Source organism: Corvus cornix, chromosome 15, assembly GCF_000738735.6.
Source record: "Corvus cornix cornix isolate S_Up_H32 chromosome 15, ASM73873v5, whole genome shotgun sequence".
NCBI lineage: Eukaryota > Metazoa > Chordata > Aves > Passeriformes > Corvidae > Corvus > Corvus cornix.
Window position 1 is genome coordinate 9,991,749 of NC_046345.1, and position 20,726 is coordinate 10,012,474.

Below are 20,726 nucleotides of genomic sequence, written 5' to 3' on the forward strand. Positions count from 1 at the left end.
CGCGCGGCCCCTCAGTGGGGGCGGGCGGGAGCGAAGTGGGGCCGGTGGCCAGAGCAGGAAACGCCGCGGGCGGCGGTGAGGCCTTGAGCGGAGCGGCGCGGGACACCCGCCGGTGAGTGCGGCCGGGCGGGGATCCGCTGAGTCACCTGCTCCACTGCCGCTGTTGCCCCCGCGGCTCCGGCACCTCGGGACGGCGCCTGGGCCGCGCTGCCTCCCGCGCCACGGGGCCAGCGGCGCCCGACCCCTCAGGGCCCCGCGGGGTGTGTGGGGGCGCGAGTCCTGGCAGCCACGCGCCCCGACCGTGCCCGCAGACGGATGTTCCTTGTGCTAAAGCCGCTGGAGCGCGGGGTAGGGCTGGCCGGGCTGCAGGAGCGGCTCGGACCCTTCTGCAAGAGCCGCCTGGCTGGGCCGGGGAAACGGGCAGGGCTGGGAGGAGATAGGCGCTGTTGGAGAACGCGGCTCTACTCTGCTGTGCCCAAGTGTTAAACTGACAGGCTGGAGAGAAAATGCACCCTCTGGAAAGGTACGTCTTGAAATCTGACGGGTTGGTTTTGTTTTAATTAGCTCCGCGGTCAAAGGTTTTGAAGTAACCATGGATAAAAGAGGAGGTGCAACAGAAACTGAAAATGGCGATGCTTTCCTCGAGCTGAACAGAATTACAACTAAATACCCCCATCGTTATACAAAGGTCAGCTCACTCTCCTTTCGTCTCTGAGTTGTGCGTGGAACTGTCGGTCACAGGAGTAGAGTGGGAGGTGGAGGCTCCTGTGAGAGGGAAATAGTGAGGTGAAAGCTGAAAAGCCTTTGCCTGGATTAGGATTTGCAAGGTGGTATAAAATGAGCAGCTTGTTAAATGTGACGCGGTTGTGCAGTCTTGTCCTCGATATGTTTTTGATTCCCACCACCTTATTTTAATAAATCTGAGCACCCCACAGCATGTGCTGAGAGATATGGTAGAGGCTGAAATATGTTGTTCTACCAGCTTTCTCAAGCACTTACACTTCATAGTCCTGCTTCCGGCAATGTTCTTTTAAGAAGTAGACCAAAATGTTTCTTTGCAGTAGATACCATTTCCTAGGAAGGTGTAGCACACTAGATCTTATCAGGACCTATAATATGTTTACTGGATGCCTTTTGTAAGCTTAGAATTGCTCGTATTTGATTGCTGGAATCTTAAACAGTTGTGACTCCAAACAATGTTTAGTGTTAAAATGTTAACACAGGTGCCTTTGTTTAACTGTGATGCCTAAATATGTGCATGAGTGGAAGAAGAACAGCCAAATAACTTGCAAATCAAGATTGTTCCAGTACTAAGTGAGTTTGATATGCTGTGGGATTTAGGATTCAAATCTTGTTTGGGGTTTTGGTACCACTGCTGAAAAATGCCTTTGGAAAGAGTCTGTAATGGTGGTTGATTTTTCCCATGGCTGCAAGCTGTGGGAACAGGTGGTCATTGCTTTGTGGAAAGCTGTTAAGATACTTTGCAGTAAATGGCCTGAAGCGTGGAACAGGGTGAGACAGTTTACTGTTGCTGACTGTGTTATCTTTCTTGAGGAATTCGGAGCTGTTGGCTTTTTAGTAGGTTGTTTTTTAAAGGAAAAAAAAATTATCATTGTGGCTCTGTTCTGTTGAGATAGTGGAGCTCTGGCTTATTTTAAGTAGACATCAACAATAAACCACGTACTTCAGAATTGGCAAAACTTTATGGGAATAGTACAGCTTTCTAAATCTAACTTCTTAGAAAAGATGTGCCCTTAACTTTTGGGGATGCAAGGTATACTGTTGTTCAGACCTTATTAGTTAGTTAACTGCTAAGTTAAGGAGAGGAGCTGTTTTTAAACTTCCCCTGCTGAAAAAGTGGTATCTATTCTCATTCAGTCTTGCCTAACTTCTTGTGTAGTAACTGAATGCAGCTTCAATTTCTGCTCTACTTTTTGGGGCAGTGTTCAGCCCATGCTGGTGGTGGCTGTATACTGAAACCAATGTAGTTGTAGCTTCAGTTTTGTAATTCAGTACCTATAGTTTCTGATCAGGATAAAGTTGCAGAACTAGTGCCAGAACTAGTCTTGTTTATCAGTTGGTTTCCAAGGAGCCTAAATCAAGAAATATCAGAAATCAGTCTGTTTTAAAATACCTTACATCATATGGTTTCACAACGTGTAACAGTTCAAATATAGCTGATTTAAGGTGCTGAGGTAATCAACATTGTAGGGTATTTTCATGTGTTCCAGTTTCCTACTAATGAGGGATTGAGGGAACACTGTTTTGGGGTATGTGCTGTTGATTTGGAAAGGGGAGTGATTTCCTTTAATGTTTATATTTACTTACTACCACTAGGAAAACATCTGGCTCATACTATGAGTAGTTCCAAGCTGTTTGATAACAGCTAGGCACACTTTTCCCCTAGCCTGTTTAAAAGTACTAGTGTGTGAATTAAAAAAAAAAACCACACCTGGAAATGCCAGCATTTATCTCCTCTGTTACAGGAGTGCCATATAGTTTAAGCTGTGTCTTTTTTAGTTCTTGGGAAGCTGTTCCTCCAAGGGTGCAGAGCTAATGAGAGAAAGGCAAGAAACAATTCAAATTTTCCTCACTTGAGTAGAAGAATTGCGATAGGATGTGAATGAGAGCCTGTGGACTCCCTCTTGTGGCCAGCAAAACAACCCATTCCTACTCTGGTGATGGACAGGGCTGTTAATACTTGTAGTATCTGCACCAGGCTCTGATAGTATTACAGCACTGATGTTCCTCACAGATTGAGGTTTATTTTGGGAAGCTGTGGGCAGGGAGGCCAGTGTTCGTCCCTTTAATGGAGTCTTTTTTGCCAAGGACTAGTACAGGGTGATACTTGGAGGGGGATGTTAAGGTTTTGTCCAGCTACCAAATTGCCATCTGGAACAAGTGTCAAACTCACATAGTTAATGAACTGATTTTAATCACATGGGAAAAATGATGTAAAAGTTCTGAAGGATATTGTATTCCTGGGGGGAAAGGGTAAAGAGATTTCTTTCAGTTTGGCTGATATGCGGTGTCCACTGTTAGGATTTCTTTATTCTTCTAGCTGCCCACTGATTTTGGCACAGTTCTGAATCAATTCAGTACAGTTGGGAGTGAGGCAGGTTGAAGAAAGGTGATCTTGGGAGAATGAGTAAGTCTAACTAGAAATGTGCGTCTTAACTGCAGTAGAGTTAATGATGATTTAAAGCACTGATGGTAATACCATTAATTATGCTTTCTGAATGTAGCAAACTGCAGTGAGACTGCGTTGGTTGCTAGTCAAATGACTGACTGCTCAGGGTGTGCACTGGTAAACTAAGGGCTGTTCAAAGCTGGTAGAAAGTGGGAAAACAAGTTATCATTCAGCATTGATTTGGTGTTGGGTGAATGGGTAATTGTATAACACAATATGGTATCTTGGAGTTGGTGGTGGTTGGAAATGCCAAGCTTGTCTGGAATTTCCAGATCTACACCAGTAATTGGAATTGTGCTAATGCTTTTTTTTACCTGCTGAACCTTATATAACATTAACCACAGCAATTTTGATTCCTTCTTGGGGACTTGCCAGCTACAGTGTCCATGATGCTTGTGTTGCTTATAAGCTGAACTGTCCAGGGAAGTGAATACATAAACATTTATGATTGTGAACCTTGGAGTGTTCATGAGGACTGAACCTGGCCTAGTAAGACTTAGTGGTTCAAATAAGTGTTTGGTCGGTGGCCACTGACAGAACAACTGAAATATAAACTTTCAGTGCTGTATTTCACAGAGTATGAAACAGCATATTGGGAAACCTGGGTTGTCAAATTAAAACACTAAATGGAGCAGGCAGTCTGGAATAGATGGTTTGAGTCACTTAAATCTTGTCTGGGTGTGAATTGAAACTCATGTTTTTGTTTTTGGGTTTGTTTTTTTTTCCCTAGGAGGAGCTGCTGGATATTAAAGAGCGTCCCTACTCTAAGAAAAGACCTTCTTGTCTTTCTGAAAAATATGACAGGTATTTTCTTGATTATGCAAAGCCTATATACATATCTTTCAAAATCGAAGTTTAAATTGCGAAGAACTCTTAGGTGAGGAGTACTCTTATGTTGATGGGAGATATATGTGCTACAAAGTTCAGACTGCTACAGAGTTCAGTTTTTTCAGAAATACTAATCTACTAGGAAAGGCTCAATGCTCTGGCCATGGATTTTGTTCTTTGAACAGAGATTATTTTGTGCTGGATCTCAACTTCACACAACACAAGTCTTACAGACTTGCAGGAAAAAGTACCAAGAACATAGACGGATGTGTAGCACCGACTGGGTCAGGCTGTAACAAGCTGCCTTGCTTAATGCATTAATCTCCCATGTTGACACTGTACCTCATTTAAAAAATGAAGGTGAGTGTTCTTGGCTGGTGTTTGTAAGTTTATTAAGCAGCAGTTTCTTTACTATTCCAACGAATTTATTGTACAAGTAAGTGTGAGATTGAGGTAAAATTACCTGAATGCTTAAGAGCAGCACCATATGATCTACTTGAACTGTTTTTCAGCATACCAGGCAAGCTTCAGCAATAGCTAGTCTTTTAAAATCTGATACTGGGTATTATACTTCCTTGCTGTTACAGAAGAGATTCAAATACCATGTGTGAGGTAGTAAATCATAGTAAGGCAAATTTAGAAGTTGGGTATGAAAGATAATTCACTTGTACAGGTTGCTAACCAGTAAATTCTAGGTTTCCAGCAGCAGCACTATGAAGTATTTATTAGACTACAAGGTTGCAAACAATTGTGAAATTTTATTTTCCTAGTGATGGTGTCTGGGATCCAGAGAAGTGGCATGCATCTTTATATCCAGCTTCAGGAAGAACTTCACCGGTGGAAAGCTTTAAGAAAGATTTGGATTCAGATCGGACTTCTCTTATGCGTAGGATAATAGGTGAGTGTGTTCTACAGCACATTGCTCAAAACTGAACCTGGGCTGTTGGCAAAACCTTTCTGTTGGGATAACACAAAGGAAGCTAAACAAAGTCTTTCTGAAAATTGTTTGACTGCATAGGATAAGTGGCAAAGAAATCTTGGTTGTTCCAACTAGGCTGTAGTGGATTTTCTGGTGACTGTTACCTAGGAACAAACATGGTAGCAGTCAGTTATATTCTCCTATTCTTGCCATGTAATAGTGAATATGTACATAAAATGCAAGTGCTGAGTCAATTTCCCTGCAACTCAAGGCTGAGTACTGAGAAGGTCTATAGTGGGAAAGCAGGTACTTCCCAGGAGACCGCAGTGGTTCCTCAATACCCAGCTGTAAATTTTTTGCTTGCACTTCCTGTAGTCTCAGCTAGATTAGCTTCACAGAAATAAATCATGAGCATTTTTCTTTAAAAGCCCTGGGATAGCAGAAAGGCTGTGGAACAGAAGGCTGATATACAGACAACTCACTTGTCTTTACTAATGCATTAAATTTAGTGCTTTTTGTGTGGTCTTTGACTTGCAGATCCAAGAGAGCGAGTGAAAGAAGATGACTTGGATGTAGTCCTGAGTCCCCAGAGGCGAAGCTTTGGAGGTGGCTGTCATGTAACTGCACCCGTCAGCTCCCGTCGGGCAGGGAGCCCCCTGGAAAAGGACAGTGATGGTGTCCGTGTGATTGGCGGCCGCAGGATTGGCAGTGGCAGAATCATCTCCTCTCGCAACTTTGACAAAGACCATAGGGGTGGTGATTCCAGGGATGCAAGAGACCGGGATCGTGACAGGGACTACAAAGATAAACGCTTCAGGGTTTGTTCCTTCTTTTCCTGGTTGCATGTTAAATCAGGGGGTTTGGACACTTGGCACTGAAAGCACCAGGGGCAGGTGAGCTGCATCCAGCAGTTAAGTGCTCTGTGCAAGCAGGCCATTTATTCTTAGGGTGTGAAGGGTGGGCACTTGGTGCTTCAAAACTTACTTACATTTCTTCAGAGAACTTCCACAGGGATGCATGTAATACTGTTTATCTGACAAACCTTGCCTGTGGCTGACTTCTACTAGCAAGATAATCAAAAGTCTATTAGTTTGTTTGTAGTTCTTGGCCTGGCAGTTGTCAGCAAGCATTGTCTTTAACCAGCAAATGGAAGCTTTCAATGCTTTCAGGCTTTTGTCTTTTTTTTCTTAAAGAGGAACCACTAACTCTCAGGGTACAAAACAGAGTTTTTAAGAAGCTTTTGGTGTAATGAGGCAGAAATTCAGCTGTGAAGCTCTAAAATTTAAAAGCTTACTGAGCATACAGGGAGGTTGTATAAAGCTTTAAAAATCCCCAGAACTGGTGTGAAAGGTGGTCATTTGCTTTGGAAGTTGGGGAAGAATCTTATGAAGCAGCATTTTATTAATGTTAATGTTTTTATTATCCCACTTCAGAGGGAATTTGGTGACAGTAAGCGTGTCTTTGGGGAGCGAAGAAGGAATGATTCCTACACTGAAGAGGAACCTGAGTGGTTCTCTGCTGGTCCTACAAGTCAGTCTGAAACCATTGAGCTCACAGGCTTTGATGATAAAATTTTGGAGGAAGATCACAAAGGGAGAAAACGTACGAGGCGACGCACAGCCTCACTGAAAGAAGGTAAGGGCAAATTTCACAGAACCTCTGTTTGTCTGCTGGTGGGGCAGATTGCTGGGTATTGAGGTGGCTGGTACAGATCCAGACAAGTGTAAATAAAAACACGGTTTACCAACCTTTATCTTAAACTTGCATAGCTTTTGGTCATCCTGAAGCACAAGATGTAAAGCCTGTAATAGTATTTGTAATCTGAAAGATGATTTAGGTGATAAATTACCATTTCTTTCCCCAAAGAAAGGCAGGATTGAGAGGCTGGAAAAGAACATTGTGTGGATTTTGAGTGATAATCAGGAGTTGATGCATTTTTCTAAAGCTCTTGTTCATTTCTGTATCCTGCTGGGTGCTATAGGTTGTGTTTAAACTAAGCTAATGCTCTGAGGTACTTGAAATATTTTTTTTCTTTATGGTAATACTAACATTAGGGTAACTGATCTGGGTATACAGCTGCCAGTAATGTAGCTTTAAGATGAATTTGGAGACTTGAATTTGTGTGCAGTCATTGGATTATTAAAAAAAAGCTGCAGTATGGCAAGAGAGAAGATGAGTTTTTAATGCTAGAAATTCTGCAGGTGGACAACATAACTGAATTATGGTGCAGTTCTAAGCACAGGAGTTGGTAGCCATGTCACAGCTTTTTGGCAGTGTCTGTGCAACCTTGTTGAGAAGTCTTTAAAGTGAGAAGTGCCTTGTTCCTGATGAAGGAGGAGAAGCAGTATTTGTCATATGTTGAATATTAAGAACCCATGTCAAGAAGGCAGGAGATGCCAAAGGATTCTTGATGGAAAAACAGCAGCAGCTGTTGACTTTCTGCAACAGCTGTATGTGCTTGGTGTAGCATAACAGCCTGGGCTGATCAGGATGCAGTTGTTTGTGCACAGTTCAATGGCAATTCTTATTTTTTTTAGCTAGATAGTCTTAACAGACTAGAAGCTCAGTGCTAAGAGTTGTAGTGGGTGCTGTTTTCTCTTGCAGCAGTCAGCACAGTATAACTGATGAGGTATCATTTGGGGGCTGGGTTCCTTTGGGCCTGTGCTTCTAATCCCTAGGCAAGTGCATTGGCTGTCAGGCACTGTTCCCACATGAAATGATCAAGTTCACTGATTCAGCAATCACTTGATTTTCTTTCTAAGGCATAGAATGCAATGGTGGAGTGGCAGAAGAGGATGAAGTGCAAACTGTCCTTGCCAATGAAACTCCAGCAGATCAAGAAGTTCCTAGAGAAGCTGTTTTACAAGAACCAGCTCCAGGAGAGTTTGACTTCAATGAGTTCTTTAACTTGGATAAAAGTGTTCCTGGCTTGGCTTCAGTGAGTTTTCTGGTTTTTAAGATTGGGTATATTCATGATAAGCATTTTTGCTGCATCTGCATTCTGTGAAAGTTAAGACTTCTTGCTTTGTGGAAGTTCCTTTATGAAGTGTATAAGTTTAAGATGAATTTGCAGAGATTTAGCTTTGGAATGTTAGGATGTTTCTGCCAAAGTGTTATCCCTGGGACTGGCTCCATCTCCAAAGTGTCTGAGGCAGACTAGCTGACTGTTTTTCCTTTCTTTTGGTCACTACTTGAAGCCTCAAAATTGACATTCTGAATGGATCTTCTTTGGAATTATTAAAGATATGTTCAGAGAAGATTCACTGTACAAATTTAGTTTAGCTGAAGATGACCTTTTCCATCTATGTATGGGAATTGCAGCAAACAGATCTTTTGTGCAGACTTCCTGGCAGACAGTGAGCCTGGAGACACTAGTGGTAATGTGACTGAAAAGATGTATGTCTGAAAGGGTTTGAATCTTTATTACTTAAACCTTTAAGAGGTGAATTAATTTTTTTAGGACTATTATGCTTGTGTTGGATAAACATGGCCTACTAATTCAGTCAAAAGTCAAAAATTGTGTTCTGACTGCAGAGAAAAAGACCTGACATGGTTTAGACACATTGAGGTTTTAAAAAAAAAAAAAAAAAAAAGGACCTCTGACCTAATCTTCAATCTGGACAAGCTGCTTGCATTAGAAAAGATTCATCATATGGTGGTGGTAGTAATTTGACAAATACATGGAGGAGAGTTCATTCTTCCTTTAGAAGTTGTAAATGATGTCTTTAGATTTGTTAATCTGATTTTCAGCATACATGCAAGGTGGTGACTCCTTTCAAAAGCAGGGAATTCCCAAGTGAAAATACCTGCTAGTGAAACAGATGGGCAGATGTTATAACTTGTCATAAAAGTGAGTTTCTTTGTACTGGTGATATGTCTGTGACAAGTGTTATGATAGGGTTGTGCATTTCTTGTCTTGATTCCTCTAATGTGTAAGAATCAAACAGTCAAAACCAAATGGATCAATACTATTTCTTTTCTCTGTTGTAAATAGGGTTGAGAGCTCCTTGTTTCAGGAAGAACAGTTTCTCTGAGAGGAGGAAGCTGTTCTTCCTTTTGTCTAAAAGAAAACAGCTGCCTGGTGAAGCTGCATCTGTGCCTATTGAGCCAGGCTTTAACTGGGTGCTGTCTTGCAGGATAGGAGAAGCTTTAGTTTGAGTTATATTTTTATAATGCACTGTTTTTTAAATACTTGGGGTTCTTTTGACATGTTGATTTTAAAATGGTGTAGCTAATGATCTTTGGGTGCTCTGATTGTGCTGTTTCAGGTACAGTTTCACTGTGAGTAAATATTTGGTGTAATTTAGAGATGTACACTGGATTATGTTAACTGACTGCAGGAAAAAAGCAGATCAAAGCTTTGAAACTCTGGCAGCAGCATCTGTAGCAGAAGAATCTTGTTTGCACAAGCTTCTCAAAGATGTTGCTGATCTTGCTTATGTTAAGATTTTTTTTTTTCTTTTTTTCCCCTCCCTTAGATGATAGAGGATGTGCTGGGGGAAGGTTCAGTGTCTGCCAGCAGGTTCAGCAGGTGGTTTTCTAATCCCAGTCGTTCTGGAAGTCGGTCAAGCAGCTTGAGATCTACCCCTCATGAGGAACTGGAGAGGCTAGCAGGTAAGGCTGCAGGACAATGCAGGGTCATGTAGCCTCCTTCCACATTCTTTCTTACTCATTCAGTAAGAACATGGCAGATAAGGCTTTAGGACAGTGAATTCTCTCACAGTTTAAACACCTGATATTCTTTTGGAAGCTCTTAGAGTAAGCAGCTCTTAAGTTCTTTTTTAGTAAATGTTCTTGTCAGTGCTTCCTGGTGACTTTCCAGCTGATCTTGGGCAAGGGATGTGAAGCATAACTTTCCAGTGACATGTTGAAGTTGGTTGCCAGTGTATGTTCATCTTGAGCCATTGGGTTGGTAAACTGATGTCGCAGTGCTCCTGGTTTTGCTGTTTCAGGTCTAGAGCAAGCCATTCTCTCCCCTGGCCAGAACTCTGGAAACTACTTTGCTCCCATTCCATTGGAAGACCACTCTGAAAACAAAGTGGACATCCTAGAAATGCTACAGAAAGCCAAAGTGGACTTAAAACCTCTTCTCTCAAGTCTTTCAGCCAACAAGGAAAAGCTTAGAGAGAGCAGTAAGTGCCTCTTCAGCTATTGTCAAGTTCTTGTGATTCAGTATCTCCCAGCAAGAGGCTTGGTAATTCTGGAAACCTCAACAGCCGAATCCAGGAGTAGGCAGTGTTACAGATTTACTAACAGTACTGAAAACTAGTTCAACAGCTCTCAGTTATGTCAATATCATCACTGACTCTTTTCATCCTAGTCACAGGATGACATCAGGACTTTATCAGACTGCTTTAGTGGCCAGAAACAATTATAAGATGATGCAAGTCTTGATCTATGTTTCCAGCTTTGTGTATGGCATTTGCATAGGTTTTTTCATACTGGCAACTGGTAATGTCAGCTCTGAAACTGTGGCATTTAAACTCTGGCTTTATCAAAAACTGGCGGTGTAAGTCATCCTTGAAAGTGTCGATGATGGATCACATTGATCCATTAAGTGTCAGTATCTTAAGAAGTTGAATAGTGGCTTGATAATGTGATCCTCTCTCTTTTTTTTCCTCTCCTCTCCTCTCTCTTTTTTTTTTTTTCCTCTCCTCTCTCTTTTTTTTTTTTTTTTTCCTCTCCTCTCCTCTCTTTTTTTTCCTCTCCTCCCTTTTTTTTTCGGGTTAGGGATTTGCATGTCTGGGCCCATAGCATGCACAGAGTGGACAATATGCATGTGTTCTGTGGAGTCTTGAGGTCTAATTCCAAATTGGTTTCTCTTTGGCAAGCAGCATGTATTGCCATGTAAACTGGACTGAAGAAAAGGTGGTGCCCCTGTGATTAGTGTGAAGCAGCTAGGAAAGAAAGCATCTAAGCACTGCAAATATTCTTAAGCATCCATCTGAGACTTGTAGTTCTATTTTTGTTCTGCTTAGTCTGACTTTCCTACTAAAAACTTTCTCAACTTTGATCCTCACAAACCAAGGATGAAGGAATAAAAATCTGTGGGGAAGCTTCCATTCACTCAAAAGTACCTGATGTGGGGCTCTGTATTCCCATAAAATGCTGTACAGTTCTTCGAGTGTTGTGGAGGTTTCAGGTCAATTCCTCTCCACCATCATCATATTTACTCATGTTCCATTCTGCATGTCTACATCATAGTTTTTCTCCACCTTCTTGCCCAAATTTCCAGTAAATCTTATTTCTTTGGGTCAACATCTGCAACCCATGGCATGCTTCTGTCTCTTCTTCCTTTTCTTTTAAGGTGTCATACCTTGTGATGTGTGTTAGCTGGTCCATAAAGCATGTTTAGCTTTGATGTTGGGCACCAGTAGGTGTTTATATAGATATGCATATACAGGAAAAAAGTACTGCTGAGAGCACTGTGCCTTATGCTGGTTATGCCAGTGAAATCCTTCTATAGAGGCTTTAATTTCTGAGCAAAAATCTGCTTCAAACTTTATACACACTGAGTTTAAGTGTGTAACTGAGTCTCTATAGTATCTAGATTTTCCAGGTATGTATTCTTTCTACTTGTGATAGCTTTGGACAATTTGACATGGCTTGCACTGTGGCTGTAAAACCATCTGGTCTCCTGGAGTATAAGATAAATGAAACTTTGCTAGTTGAAAAAGAACCAACTCAGTTGTCACACAAATATTCTCTGTTAAATTCAGGCAAAGTTGTAAAATGTAGTAACAACATGTCTTGCAGGATAAATGAAAAATAGTGAGAACTTAGTAGCTGAAGCCGAAACAGGTTCTTGTGGAGTCTTACATGGCAGTATTTGTGCATATCAATTCTCAGAATTTGGATATATTAGAATGTCAGTCTAAACACAGGTCAGTCATGGTTTGACAGCTCAATATCAAAATATTTACTGATCAATATCAATAAGGTTTTGGCTGTTCCTAGTTTTCAAACAACCTATTCAACACCTGCACAAGAATTATTAGCTCAATTGAGAACAGAACTGTGGTTTACCAGTATTTCTCCTGTATTTCTCAGCACATTCAGGAGTTGTACTTTCAGTGGAGGAAGTTGAAGCTGGGCTAAAAGGCCTGAAGGTGGATCAGGAGGGGAAAATTGCCACTCCCTTTATGGCTGAGCAAATGGAAGAAGCCTTGAATGTCACTGGCTCCAGGCAGATGAAGAAGGATGGAGATATGACTGCATTTAACAAACTCGTCAGCAGCATGAAGGCAAGCGGGACTCTGCCTTCACAGCCCAAAGTCAATGTAAGTAGCAGCCAGTGGCTCTTGTGACCTGTGTTAACAGGGGGATAACAGCCAACCCTTACCTGAAGCTCAGATGTTTTTAGTGACTTCTGTTTAGTAGAGGTATGTCAGTGAACAATCTATTATTTCACACTTGGCTTTTAACATCATTTGTACTAAGATGAAACTGAACTGAATACTCGTTACCTGGAAGATTAATACTAAACAACAGATGATAGTAAAGTTTAGACTGCAAGGGATTGGAGGATGAAATTTCATCCTGCCACTAACTGCCTAAACAGTATGCTTGACCCAGAAGCTGTCAGTAAATACTTCTGGCACCAGAAAATACTTCTAACAACTGAGTAGGTCTAAAGCATGCGTTTTTCCTGCCAAACTATGCCCAAGGACTTTTAGACTCATCTCACTTCACTGAAAGATAGTGAAGAATGTAAATTTGCCCTTTGAAGAATTTGCAGCTTGATTTCAGACTTAAATCAAGACTTTTGCTTCTGGCTGTCTCTTTACATTAGTGTGCAATTTTAATGCACAGAAGAATATCTTATTTAATTTCTTTAATACACAAACACTTTGGAGTTTGTGCTTTTTTTCAGTTAACCACTGGCCAAATGTTCCATCTCCAGTTTACACAATTACATAAATTCATATATTTGACCCAAACTTGAATGAGGCACACCTGTATGCAGTCTAGCACAGGGCATTTTTCTTAGCTAGGGAAGATCTGTGAGCCAGCTCAGCCCTTAACTTTGCTGGAATTTTATTTGGCTGATGCATAAACTACTGTTCTAACCGAGCAGGTGAAATTATTTCTGTAACTGAGATAAATGTAGATAGTCTCTTAATGAGTTTGGTTGTATCTATGTCTAATTTACAGCATTTTCATTTTCTTAGCAGAGCCTTGAAAGCCACTTAATGTCACCTCCAGAGATGTCAGGCCAGCCTCTATCAAAGAATATTCTGCAGGTATTCTTACTGGGGGAGGGAACTATTTAAAAGCATATCCTCAATGGGAAAACAAAAGTTATTTGAAAATAAGGCATTTAAGGCAATTATGGGATCAGTAGTCTGACATCATACTATGGAGGAGAAAGAGCCAGGCACTAGATCAGTTTACCTAAAAATTTGTCTTGTCATGCTATTTCTTGTAATCACAGCTTGAAAATCAAAGGCTTGCTGAGTGCCTAACTCTGGGCAAACCAGGATTGGTGCATCTGGTTGTACAAGTCCCCCTTATCCCTAACTTGCTATAAATAGCGTAGCCTGCAGTGTAGTAAAATGAGCTTGTTTGTGTAAATTGGTCATATTTTGAATGTTCTTTCTTTACGTATTAGGAACTCCTTGGTCCACCCATTACCAGACCTGCTTCATCAAATGTCTTAAGTGGCCTGATAGGTGGTTTGGAACCTGCAGCCTCTTTGCTGACACAAAGAGCCCCATCTCCCCCCATTCCACCTGTGTTCCCAACACGAGCTGCTTCTGCAGATTACCTGCGCCACAGAATATCTTCACCCATTGGTGAGACTGGTTGAAAAGTGGGTTTTTATTACTTGAGGTTTTTTTAAGAGTGCTTTTCAGAACTATAAGAACTTCCTGGCATTTGGTGGGCAACTAGGGCAGTGTCTGCCTTTTGAGTGCAAAGTGCCCTTTACTTGTCTCTAATGTGAAATTCATCACCCAGACCTCACAGTGAGTTCTGGTGTGGAATAATGTGCTCAGCTACTGTGTAAGAATAACTTTCAAGGTCTACTTGGCCATTTGCATTACAAAACACTACCAGCAGCCTCCTTTGTAGCTCTTCAGCTCTGTGACAGGGAAGAGATGTGTGGATTTAAGGGGTGAGCTGAGTGTCTTCGCAAGGAATCCTTAATCAATGTAGAATTATTTTACTTTGGGATATGTATTCTATGTATTCAAAGAAACTGTTAGTACTTATAAATATAATGGTTAAATATTCTTTAGGTTTTGGACAAGGTTCTCAACAATTGCTTGGTGATCCATTTCCAGGTGTAAGGAAGCCCATGAGCCCAGTTGCTGCACAGGTTAGGTGACATGCTTTTTGCTTAATGTATGTGCATCTCTTTGTGTTCTGTGGTCTAGAACTAACTTGTGGAAACACTAAGCTGTTGAATCCAGATGTTTGTGCTTCATTAAGTTTACTCTGAGTGTGAGGATGCAAAGTCTAATTTAGTACAGTCTCAAAACCTCATTGCAATTTGGCCCATCTAAGGGTATCTAAAGTACAAGATTTTTTGAAACTTCTATTGCCTGTTAATAAAACAGAGACTGTTGGTGGGCAGACACTGGTGAAGACATTAGTGGCTATAGCAGTCAATCTTCAGTATCTTAAAAAAACCCCAACCAAATACAGGCTTTGACTTGTGTGTTCTTTATGCAACTCTACCTCAGATGAGTCCCCTGGAGATACAGCAAGCTGCGTTAGAGGGACTGGCACTCCCACATGACTTGGCCATACATGCAGCAAATTTCTATCAGCATGGCTTTGGTAAACCACAAATGGACAAAAGCAGAGATGGCTACAGAAACAGGTGAGCACCTGACTGCAAAATTTAAGGGATATGCTCTTAACTGATTTTTAATGTGAATATTGTCTTTCACTAGATATTAGCACTAGTCACTCCGGATTGCGTTGGTTCTTGGCAATACTGCCTTTGATTCTGTGGCAAGAATCTCTTCTGACTCCCTGTCCCTTAACAGGCAGCAGCGAGTGACTAAATCCCCTGCACCAGGACACAGAGGGAATGCATCTTCTCCAGCCCCTGCAGCATCCATTACAAGCATGGTCAGTACCTGATGTACAGTGGTTGTAGGGAGAACTGTAAAAGTATCTGCAGTAACCAAATTATAGCAATGGTAATCGATGGGAGAAAGGGAGGCCATCAAGTTAATCTTATTCATGTTGTATCTGTGTCCACATGATACAAGAATGAGTTACACTTCATGTTTAACTGGATGTCTTCACCTTGGAAAAGAGTGTTTTCTGACTACTGTCTTATCTAAAACTGAAGAAATATCATTAATGTTACCTTGACCTCATCTTCTGAAACTAAATGAAGGTGATTATGAAAACTCAAGCCATCATATTTTGGTGCTTAAGTTTTCAGAAGACAAGTGCTGAAAGCCATGAGATGCTTCAGAGAACACTGGTGTTTGGGTATGCAGTGTTTGACCTAAGTGTCTCTGGGTTGAAATAATGCTTAGGAGCTCCAGGGTCACTTTCAAAATGAGTAAAATCTCAAAGCTGACCTGTTGCCTCTCTGCCTTCAGTACTGTGTAGAATGCAGTTTTGATCTAAATTTTCCAGTTAATCAGTCAAGTACTTGCAGCTCAGGACTGACACAGACTATCACCTGCCAAATGAAACAAGTAATATGAGTTTGTATTCCAAATGAGTGACTCCACAGGTGCTGTGGAACTTATAAATTGGGGAAAACCCAAATGAGGCAATAGTTCTCTGCAGAACATCAGCCCTGAGTTAATGCAGATGAAGCAGCTCTATAGGAATTCCTATGGAGCTGCTCTTTTGAACCAATAGCAAAGAGTAAACAGCTGTAACTTACACTACAGCTCAGCTATTTTGTTTCAAGCCTGTTAAGGTACATTTAACTTTGAGAACAGCTGCAGATTTTGATATTGGACTTCCAAAAAAGCTAAAGAGAAATGCTTAAACTATAGAATAAAGCTATGAAATGAGGGGAAGTAAAATAATGGGCACACAGAAGATGATTTAAAAGAGCTTTAAATGGAAAGGATGTGCTAGAATTGGTGTCCACCCACAGCTGAGGTATTGTGGCCTGGATAATGAGCACTGGGTGAGGCATTGCTTCTTACTGTGTTCTCTGCAGCTGTCTCCTTCCTTCACACCTACCTCGGTGATTCGCAAGATGTATGAGAGCAAGGAGAAAAGCAAAGAGGATCCAGCTTCTGGGAAAATGAAAGTCAGTGATGTTAAAGATGAAAATCAGAGACCAAATGAAGGTATTGTAATGGCTTTAAAATACCACAAACAAAAGGGATTTGGAATAGACTCAGATTGTCTCAGCGTATAATACACCCAGGTTACCTTTAGACTTTCCTGATGCATGGAGATGAGGAGGGTGTAGAAGTGAGGGAGCCTATGAGAGGAGGGGCTAGAGCTATGGAGGGGGGGTACACTCCCAAGTGCACTCTTACAGTAGTGCTGGGGCTTAATCCCTATTTCCTGTCAATTTCTGAGCAACACTGAGAGGCCTGGACCATAACTGTTTGCAGCTTTTCTTGATGAACAAGCACAGTAACAATAATGCTTCCATAGCTCTCTATACCAGTAATTGAAATCTTAGAGTTCTCTTGAGACAACTGAACAGTCAAAGCTGAGACCAATTAAGCTCTTAAGTGTAGCAGATTAGGGAAGCATTTTGTCACCCAAAGTGATGTAAGGGGCTATTAAAAGGAAATGCTCAACACCAGTTGCCTGACCCAGTCAGATTGACATGGCCAATGGCCATGACACTGTGCTTCAGCACTGGTAACGGCAGAGGTAGCTTGCAGTTTGTGGTAGCAGTCCAACTGAAACACCTCCACTGGTAGTAGTTGATGCCAAGGTATTTTAGGCCTTGTCTGGCTCATCTGGATGGTCTGTGGAAGTAGCTTCTAGAGGTGCTTTAGTGTTCCAAATCTTGCTAAGCAGATATCAGACATAGAAGGCTGCTGTTAACCCCCAAACACAGCTAAATTGAAAAACCACCTTCAGCTAGATTTTTGGCACAACTCCCATTTATAATCTTGTCTAGGGAGAATCTCTTGTACCTCCTATCACCTTTGGCACTGAGTCATCCATGCTGCCAGTTCAAAATTCCTAAGAAAAAGGAAAAATAAGAATTAAAAGGGGAGTTACTGCTGATTCTGGTCTAATTTAGGTTTCCTATAAAGGGATTTCTGTGGAACATATTCCTTCTCATTACTCTTTTGAAATAATTTGGCCAGAAGCATCCAGAAAAAAGATGCTTACTATTCAATATATATGATTACAGTTCAGCTAGTCCTGGAATCTTAACTATCAAATCCAGTCATTAAGCTTTAATTTTCATCTCTAGCTGTGGACTGTAATAGCTGTATTCAATTCTAGCTACAGATAACCTACTGTCTAGTTCTGTGGAGAATGCAGATCAAGGAACTTTGCCCACCTTAGGTACCAAACTACCTGCACTGCAACGCTCTGCATGTTCCACACCTCTTACCCAAGCAAATCGTTGCACCAAAGAGCAAGACTACAGGCCCAAATCAGCTGGTAGGAAGACTCCTACAATGGCCTCCCCAGTACCAGGAGGCCCTTTTCTTCGTCCTGTTCATCAAGTACCCCTTGTTCCCCATGTACCACTTGTACGACCTGCTCATCAACTGCACCCAGGATTGGTCCAGAGAATGATGGCACAGGGGGTCCATCCACAACATCTTCCTCTGCTGCAAGCAGGTAATCCATACTTTTTTTCCTATTTATGCATGTTCTCTTTGAGACTGACTTTGTGTTAGGAACAGCACAAACTGATACTACTGGTAGTCTTTATTATATCAGAACTTATGTTTAAGATCAGACAATAAATTCCAACCCATCTAAATACATATATTTTGTTTTGCATTGAGTTTATGCTTATCAGGTAAGACGTTTTCTTGCTTATGTTCAACAGGTATGCTTCCTCCTGGAGTGGACCTGTCTCACTTGCAGGGAATATCTGCTCCCATCCTTGGCCAGCCTTTTTATCCACTACCAACAGCAAGCCATCACATCTTAAATCCACGCTCGGGGACACCTTTGCAGCTCGCCATGATGCAACAGCAGCTACAACGATCAGGTAGGCTAAAACAGACACCGGGAGTGTGAGTTCTAGAAGGCTGATGAGCCTGTCCAGGTGCTGTACTTCCTGGGGGTTTGAGTATCCTGTGCTAGCAGGAAGCTACTTTAGTTATTCATAATCACTAACCTTGTGTGGGTCTCAGGTGGTTTGGGCCACTGCAGGCTGTTCTGCCAGAACAAAGTCCAAGTGAAGTGTTTGGTTTCAGAACATATGTTGCTGCTGACAGATCTGACTCTTGCAGCATGTGTGCAGGCTTTCAGCCTTCCTGGGCCACAGGCCGCCCACCTTCTCCAGGGAAATGCTATTTGATCCTGGTCTTCCCTTCAAACCCATGTGATACTGTGTCTGGAACTGGCAATGTCAGGCCATTTATGGGAGTACTAATGAAAATAAACACGTGCTACCTGGACTTCCTGGGGCTCAGAATGAATAAAAGCCACATTCAGCTCATGTGCCTTATCAGGTGATAGTTCGAGGGCAAATCTGTGCTGGGTTTTTATTCCACCTCTAATAGCTTTACATTTCACAGGCTCTGGAGCACAGGGATCACCTGCTGGTGCACAAACAACCCCTCAAAATGTGCTGCCTCGGACTGGATTATCTCATGGGCACACACAGCTTGACCATCGCCCCAGCCAGAGAAGTGGCTCTCCCATTGGCCTTGCAAAATGGTTTGGTTCAGATGTCTTGCAGCAGCCTCTTCCATCCATGCCATCCAAAGTCATCAGTGTAGATGAACTGGAATACCGGCAGTGAACAGTGACCACTGGGTGGAACACCTGTGATTCTTTAGACTGGATGAAAATGTCCATAGTCAGGACTTCACCTCTGTTTGATTTTTTGGGGCTTTTATTTTTAGCACTCTGTGCAAAATTTCTTTTTGAGAGACTAAAGCACATGGCACCTGTCCTGGTCTCATGTCTGCATCAAGACTAAAGGATCCATAATGGCTTGGATAGTGAAGCTTGAAGAAATTTAGATGCACGACAAAGCCAGTTTAATCCTGGAAGTGTCTAATTTTTTTTGTTTGTTTTTGTAAGATATGTGAATGAAGTGCTGATATTCTCTAGTGTAGAGGTAGCAGCTATGGATTCCTTCTGCAGAAAACTACATGTATAGACCCTTCTGTACAGACTTGTGTATAAACAATCTTTTGTACATACACACCTAGAATAGCCTTTTTGAAGCTATACAGCTGTACATAAGAGTAGCTGATAACAGTTGAGCTTTAGTTGTGCCTATGGTTTGGACCTTTCTCCATTGTACGTGTGGGACTTTCTTTAAGATTAAAGTTGCATATCCTAAGTGTGAGTGAACAGGATGAAGTTCCTTTGCCTTTTCTTGCTGCTCATCTCCTCTAGGTCTCCCTCTCATATTTTTCTGTCAGTACTGTGCACTCAGTGTAGCTAAAGTGTCAAAGTAAAAGCCCACATCTTGCTGTCTATGTAACAAAGGTCTGATTCCCTGTGACTCTTGCCACCAAATGAGAGAATTGTTTAGTCTTCAAAAGCCTTGAGGATGGGATCTGGTGCAGTCATGATAAAGCCAGAAATTCAGTCTGTAGGTACCTACTGGTTGTTGCTCTTTCAAGAGGGCTGGTGCTGGTCCTTGTTTAGCTGCAGTATTTTTCCTTGTTTTAATCTTTCAAGCCAGTTACTAAAGGTCATCAAAATGGAGCCTTGGAATCCTCACCCTTCAACTCCTCAGTCAAAGCTGTGGAATATTCTGTACTGCCTTCAGTGTTGTTTATAGAAGGGAGTCCCAAGAACTGTCCTCGAATCTAGTGTGCATCCGGTGATGCGATTACTGTGAAACCTGCCTTTGGAGTCTTGTTCTGTGGCTTGAAAGGGGGAGGATGGGGTAGTTTTGTGATCTTACTGTGTATACTTGTTTTAAAATACTATGTTCCTTTTAAGCTTGTTTCACTTCCCTGAACAGTTAAATGTTCTCTTCCATCCTTCTGCATGGTTCCTCACTTCACTCCCTCACTTGTGTTGAGTCTAGTACTGCTGTCATGTCCTCTACCTAGCTTAGGCCATTGTGCTCTTTTAAGAGGTGAAAGTAAAACCAGAATTCTCACAGACTTGCTCTTTCTTAGGTCTCACTGAAAGCAAAACCAGCAGCAGGAAAAAAAAAAAATCACTTTGTCTGTATTGTAACCCTTGCCATCGTGCTGTGGTGGGTTTGTTTCAGTCCAGCAGAGACAGTGCTGTATGGAAATAGCAAGCTGAAATCTCCAATGTGGAAGCTGTTGGAGGTCACCTATACTTCTAGTGGTTGTTCCTAAAACAATCCCTGTAAAACATGCAATCACCAGCTTGTCCTTGTAAGATTGTTTTCATACTTTTTTAACTTGACACTTTCCCAGTAACATTCTGTAAATAAAGTTGATTCTACCAGCTGTCTGTATCAATTTTCTTTATCTAAATTGTCAGAATATTGATTAATTTTCATAATTATTCTTCTGGGTAAGATGGAACCAAGGTTTGAGTTGAGCTTCAATTAGTCTGTGGGTGGGGAGGATCAGTCTGCTTTGATAAGAGTAACTGGCCTCACTGAAGACCAAGGATGGAATTGCTGCATTTAAATGTCACAGTTAAGTGTGAGGAATGAGGCTCAGTGTATTAGAAGCTGTAAAACTAACCAGCTCTAAACAA

The 20,726-nt window shown here is 41.7% G+C and overlaps 1 protein-coding gene across 6 annotated transcripts; it reads left to right on the forward strand.

Annotated features, from left to right (window-relative positions):
* The first annotated feature begins 30 nt into the window (after positions 1 to 30).
* On the forward strand, positions 31 to 20,470 carry EIF4ENIF1 (eukaryotic translation initiation factor 4E nuclear import factor 1). 6 transcript variants are annotated; one of them, XM_039561165.1, is made up of 19 exons: positions 31 to 112; positions 565 to 688; positions 3,921 to 3,994; positions 4,789 to 4,916; positions 5,475 to 5,755; positions 6,371 to 6,572; positions 7,700 to 7,875; positions 9,416 to 9,551; positions 9,890 to 10,069; positions 11,988 to 12,217; positions 13,109 to 13,180; positions 13,549 to 13,732; positions 14,177 to 14,256; positions 14,624 to 14,763; positions 14,933 to 15,017; positions 16,081 to 16,213; positions 17,343 to 17,687; positions 17,902 to 18,066; positions 18,599 to 20,470. In XM_039561165.1, the coding sequence occupies exons 2-19, from the start codon at positions 593 to 595 to the stop codon at positions 18,823 to 18,825; spliced, it is 2,934 nt and encodes a 977-aa protein (XP_039417099.1). In that variant the 5' UTR covers positions 31 to 112; positions 565 to 592; the 3' UTR covers positions 18,826 to 20,470. The 6 variants fall into 6 exon arrangements, with proteins under 6 accessions (XP_039417099.1, XP_039417102.1, XP_039417104.1 ...); XM_039561168.1 differs by having other exon boundaries at positions 17,406 to 17,687; XM_039561170.1 differs by having other exon boundaries at positions 17,625 to 17,687.
* The last annotated feature ends 256 nt before the right edge of the window (positions 20,471 to 20,726 follow it).

What these genes read in the sequence shown, in the direction of transcription:
- EIF4ENIF1 (XM_039561165.1), top strand. Translation starts at nt 593, where the DNA reads ATGGATAAAAGAGGAGGTGCAACAGAAACTGAAAATGGCGATGCTTTC. An exon ending in TGAGCCCAGTTGCTGCACAG is followed by an intron (nt 14,257 to 14,623) that starts GTTAGGTGACAT and finishes ACTCTACCTCAG; the next exon opens with ATGAGTCCCCTGGAGATACA. An exon ending in TCTTCCTCTGCTGCAAGCAG is followed by an intron (nt 17,688 to 17,901) that starts GTAATCCATACT and finishes TATGTTCAACAG; the next exon opens with GTATGCTTCCTCCTGGAGTG.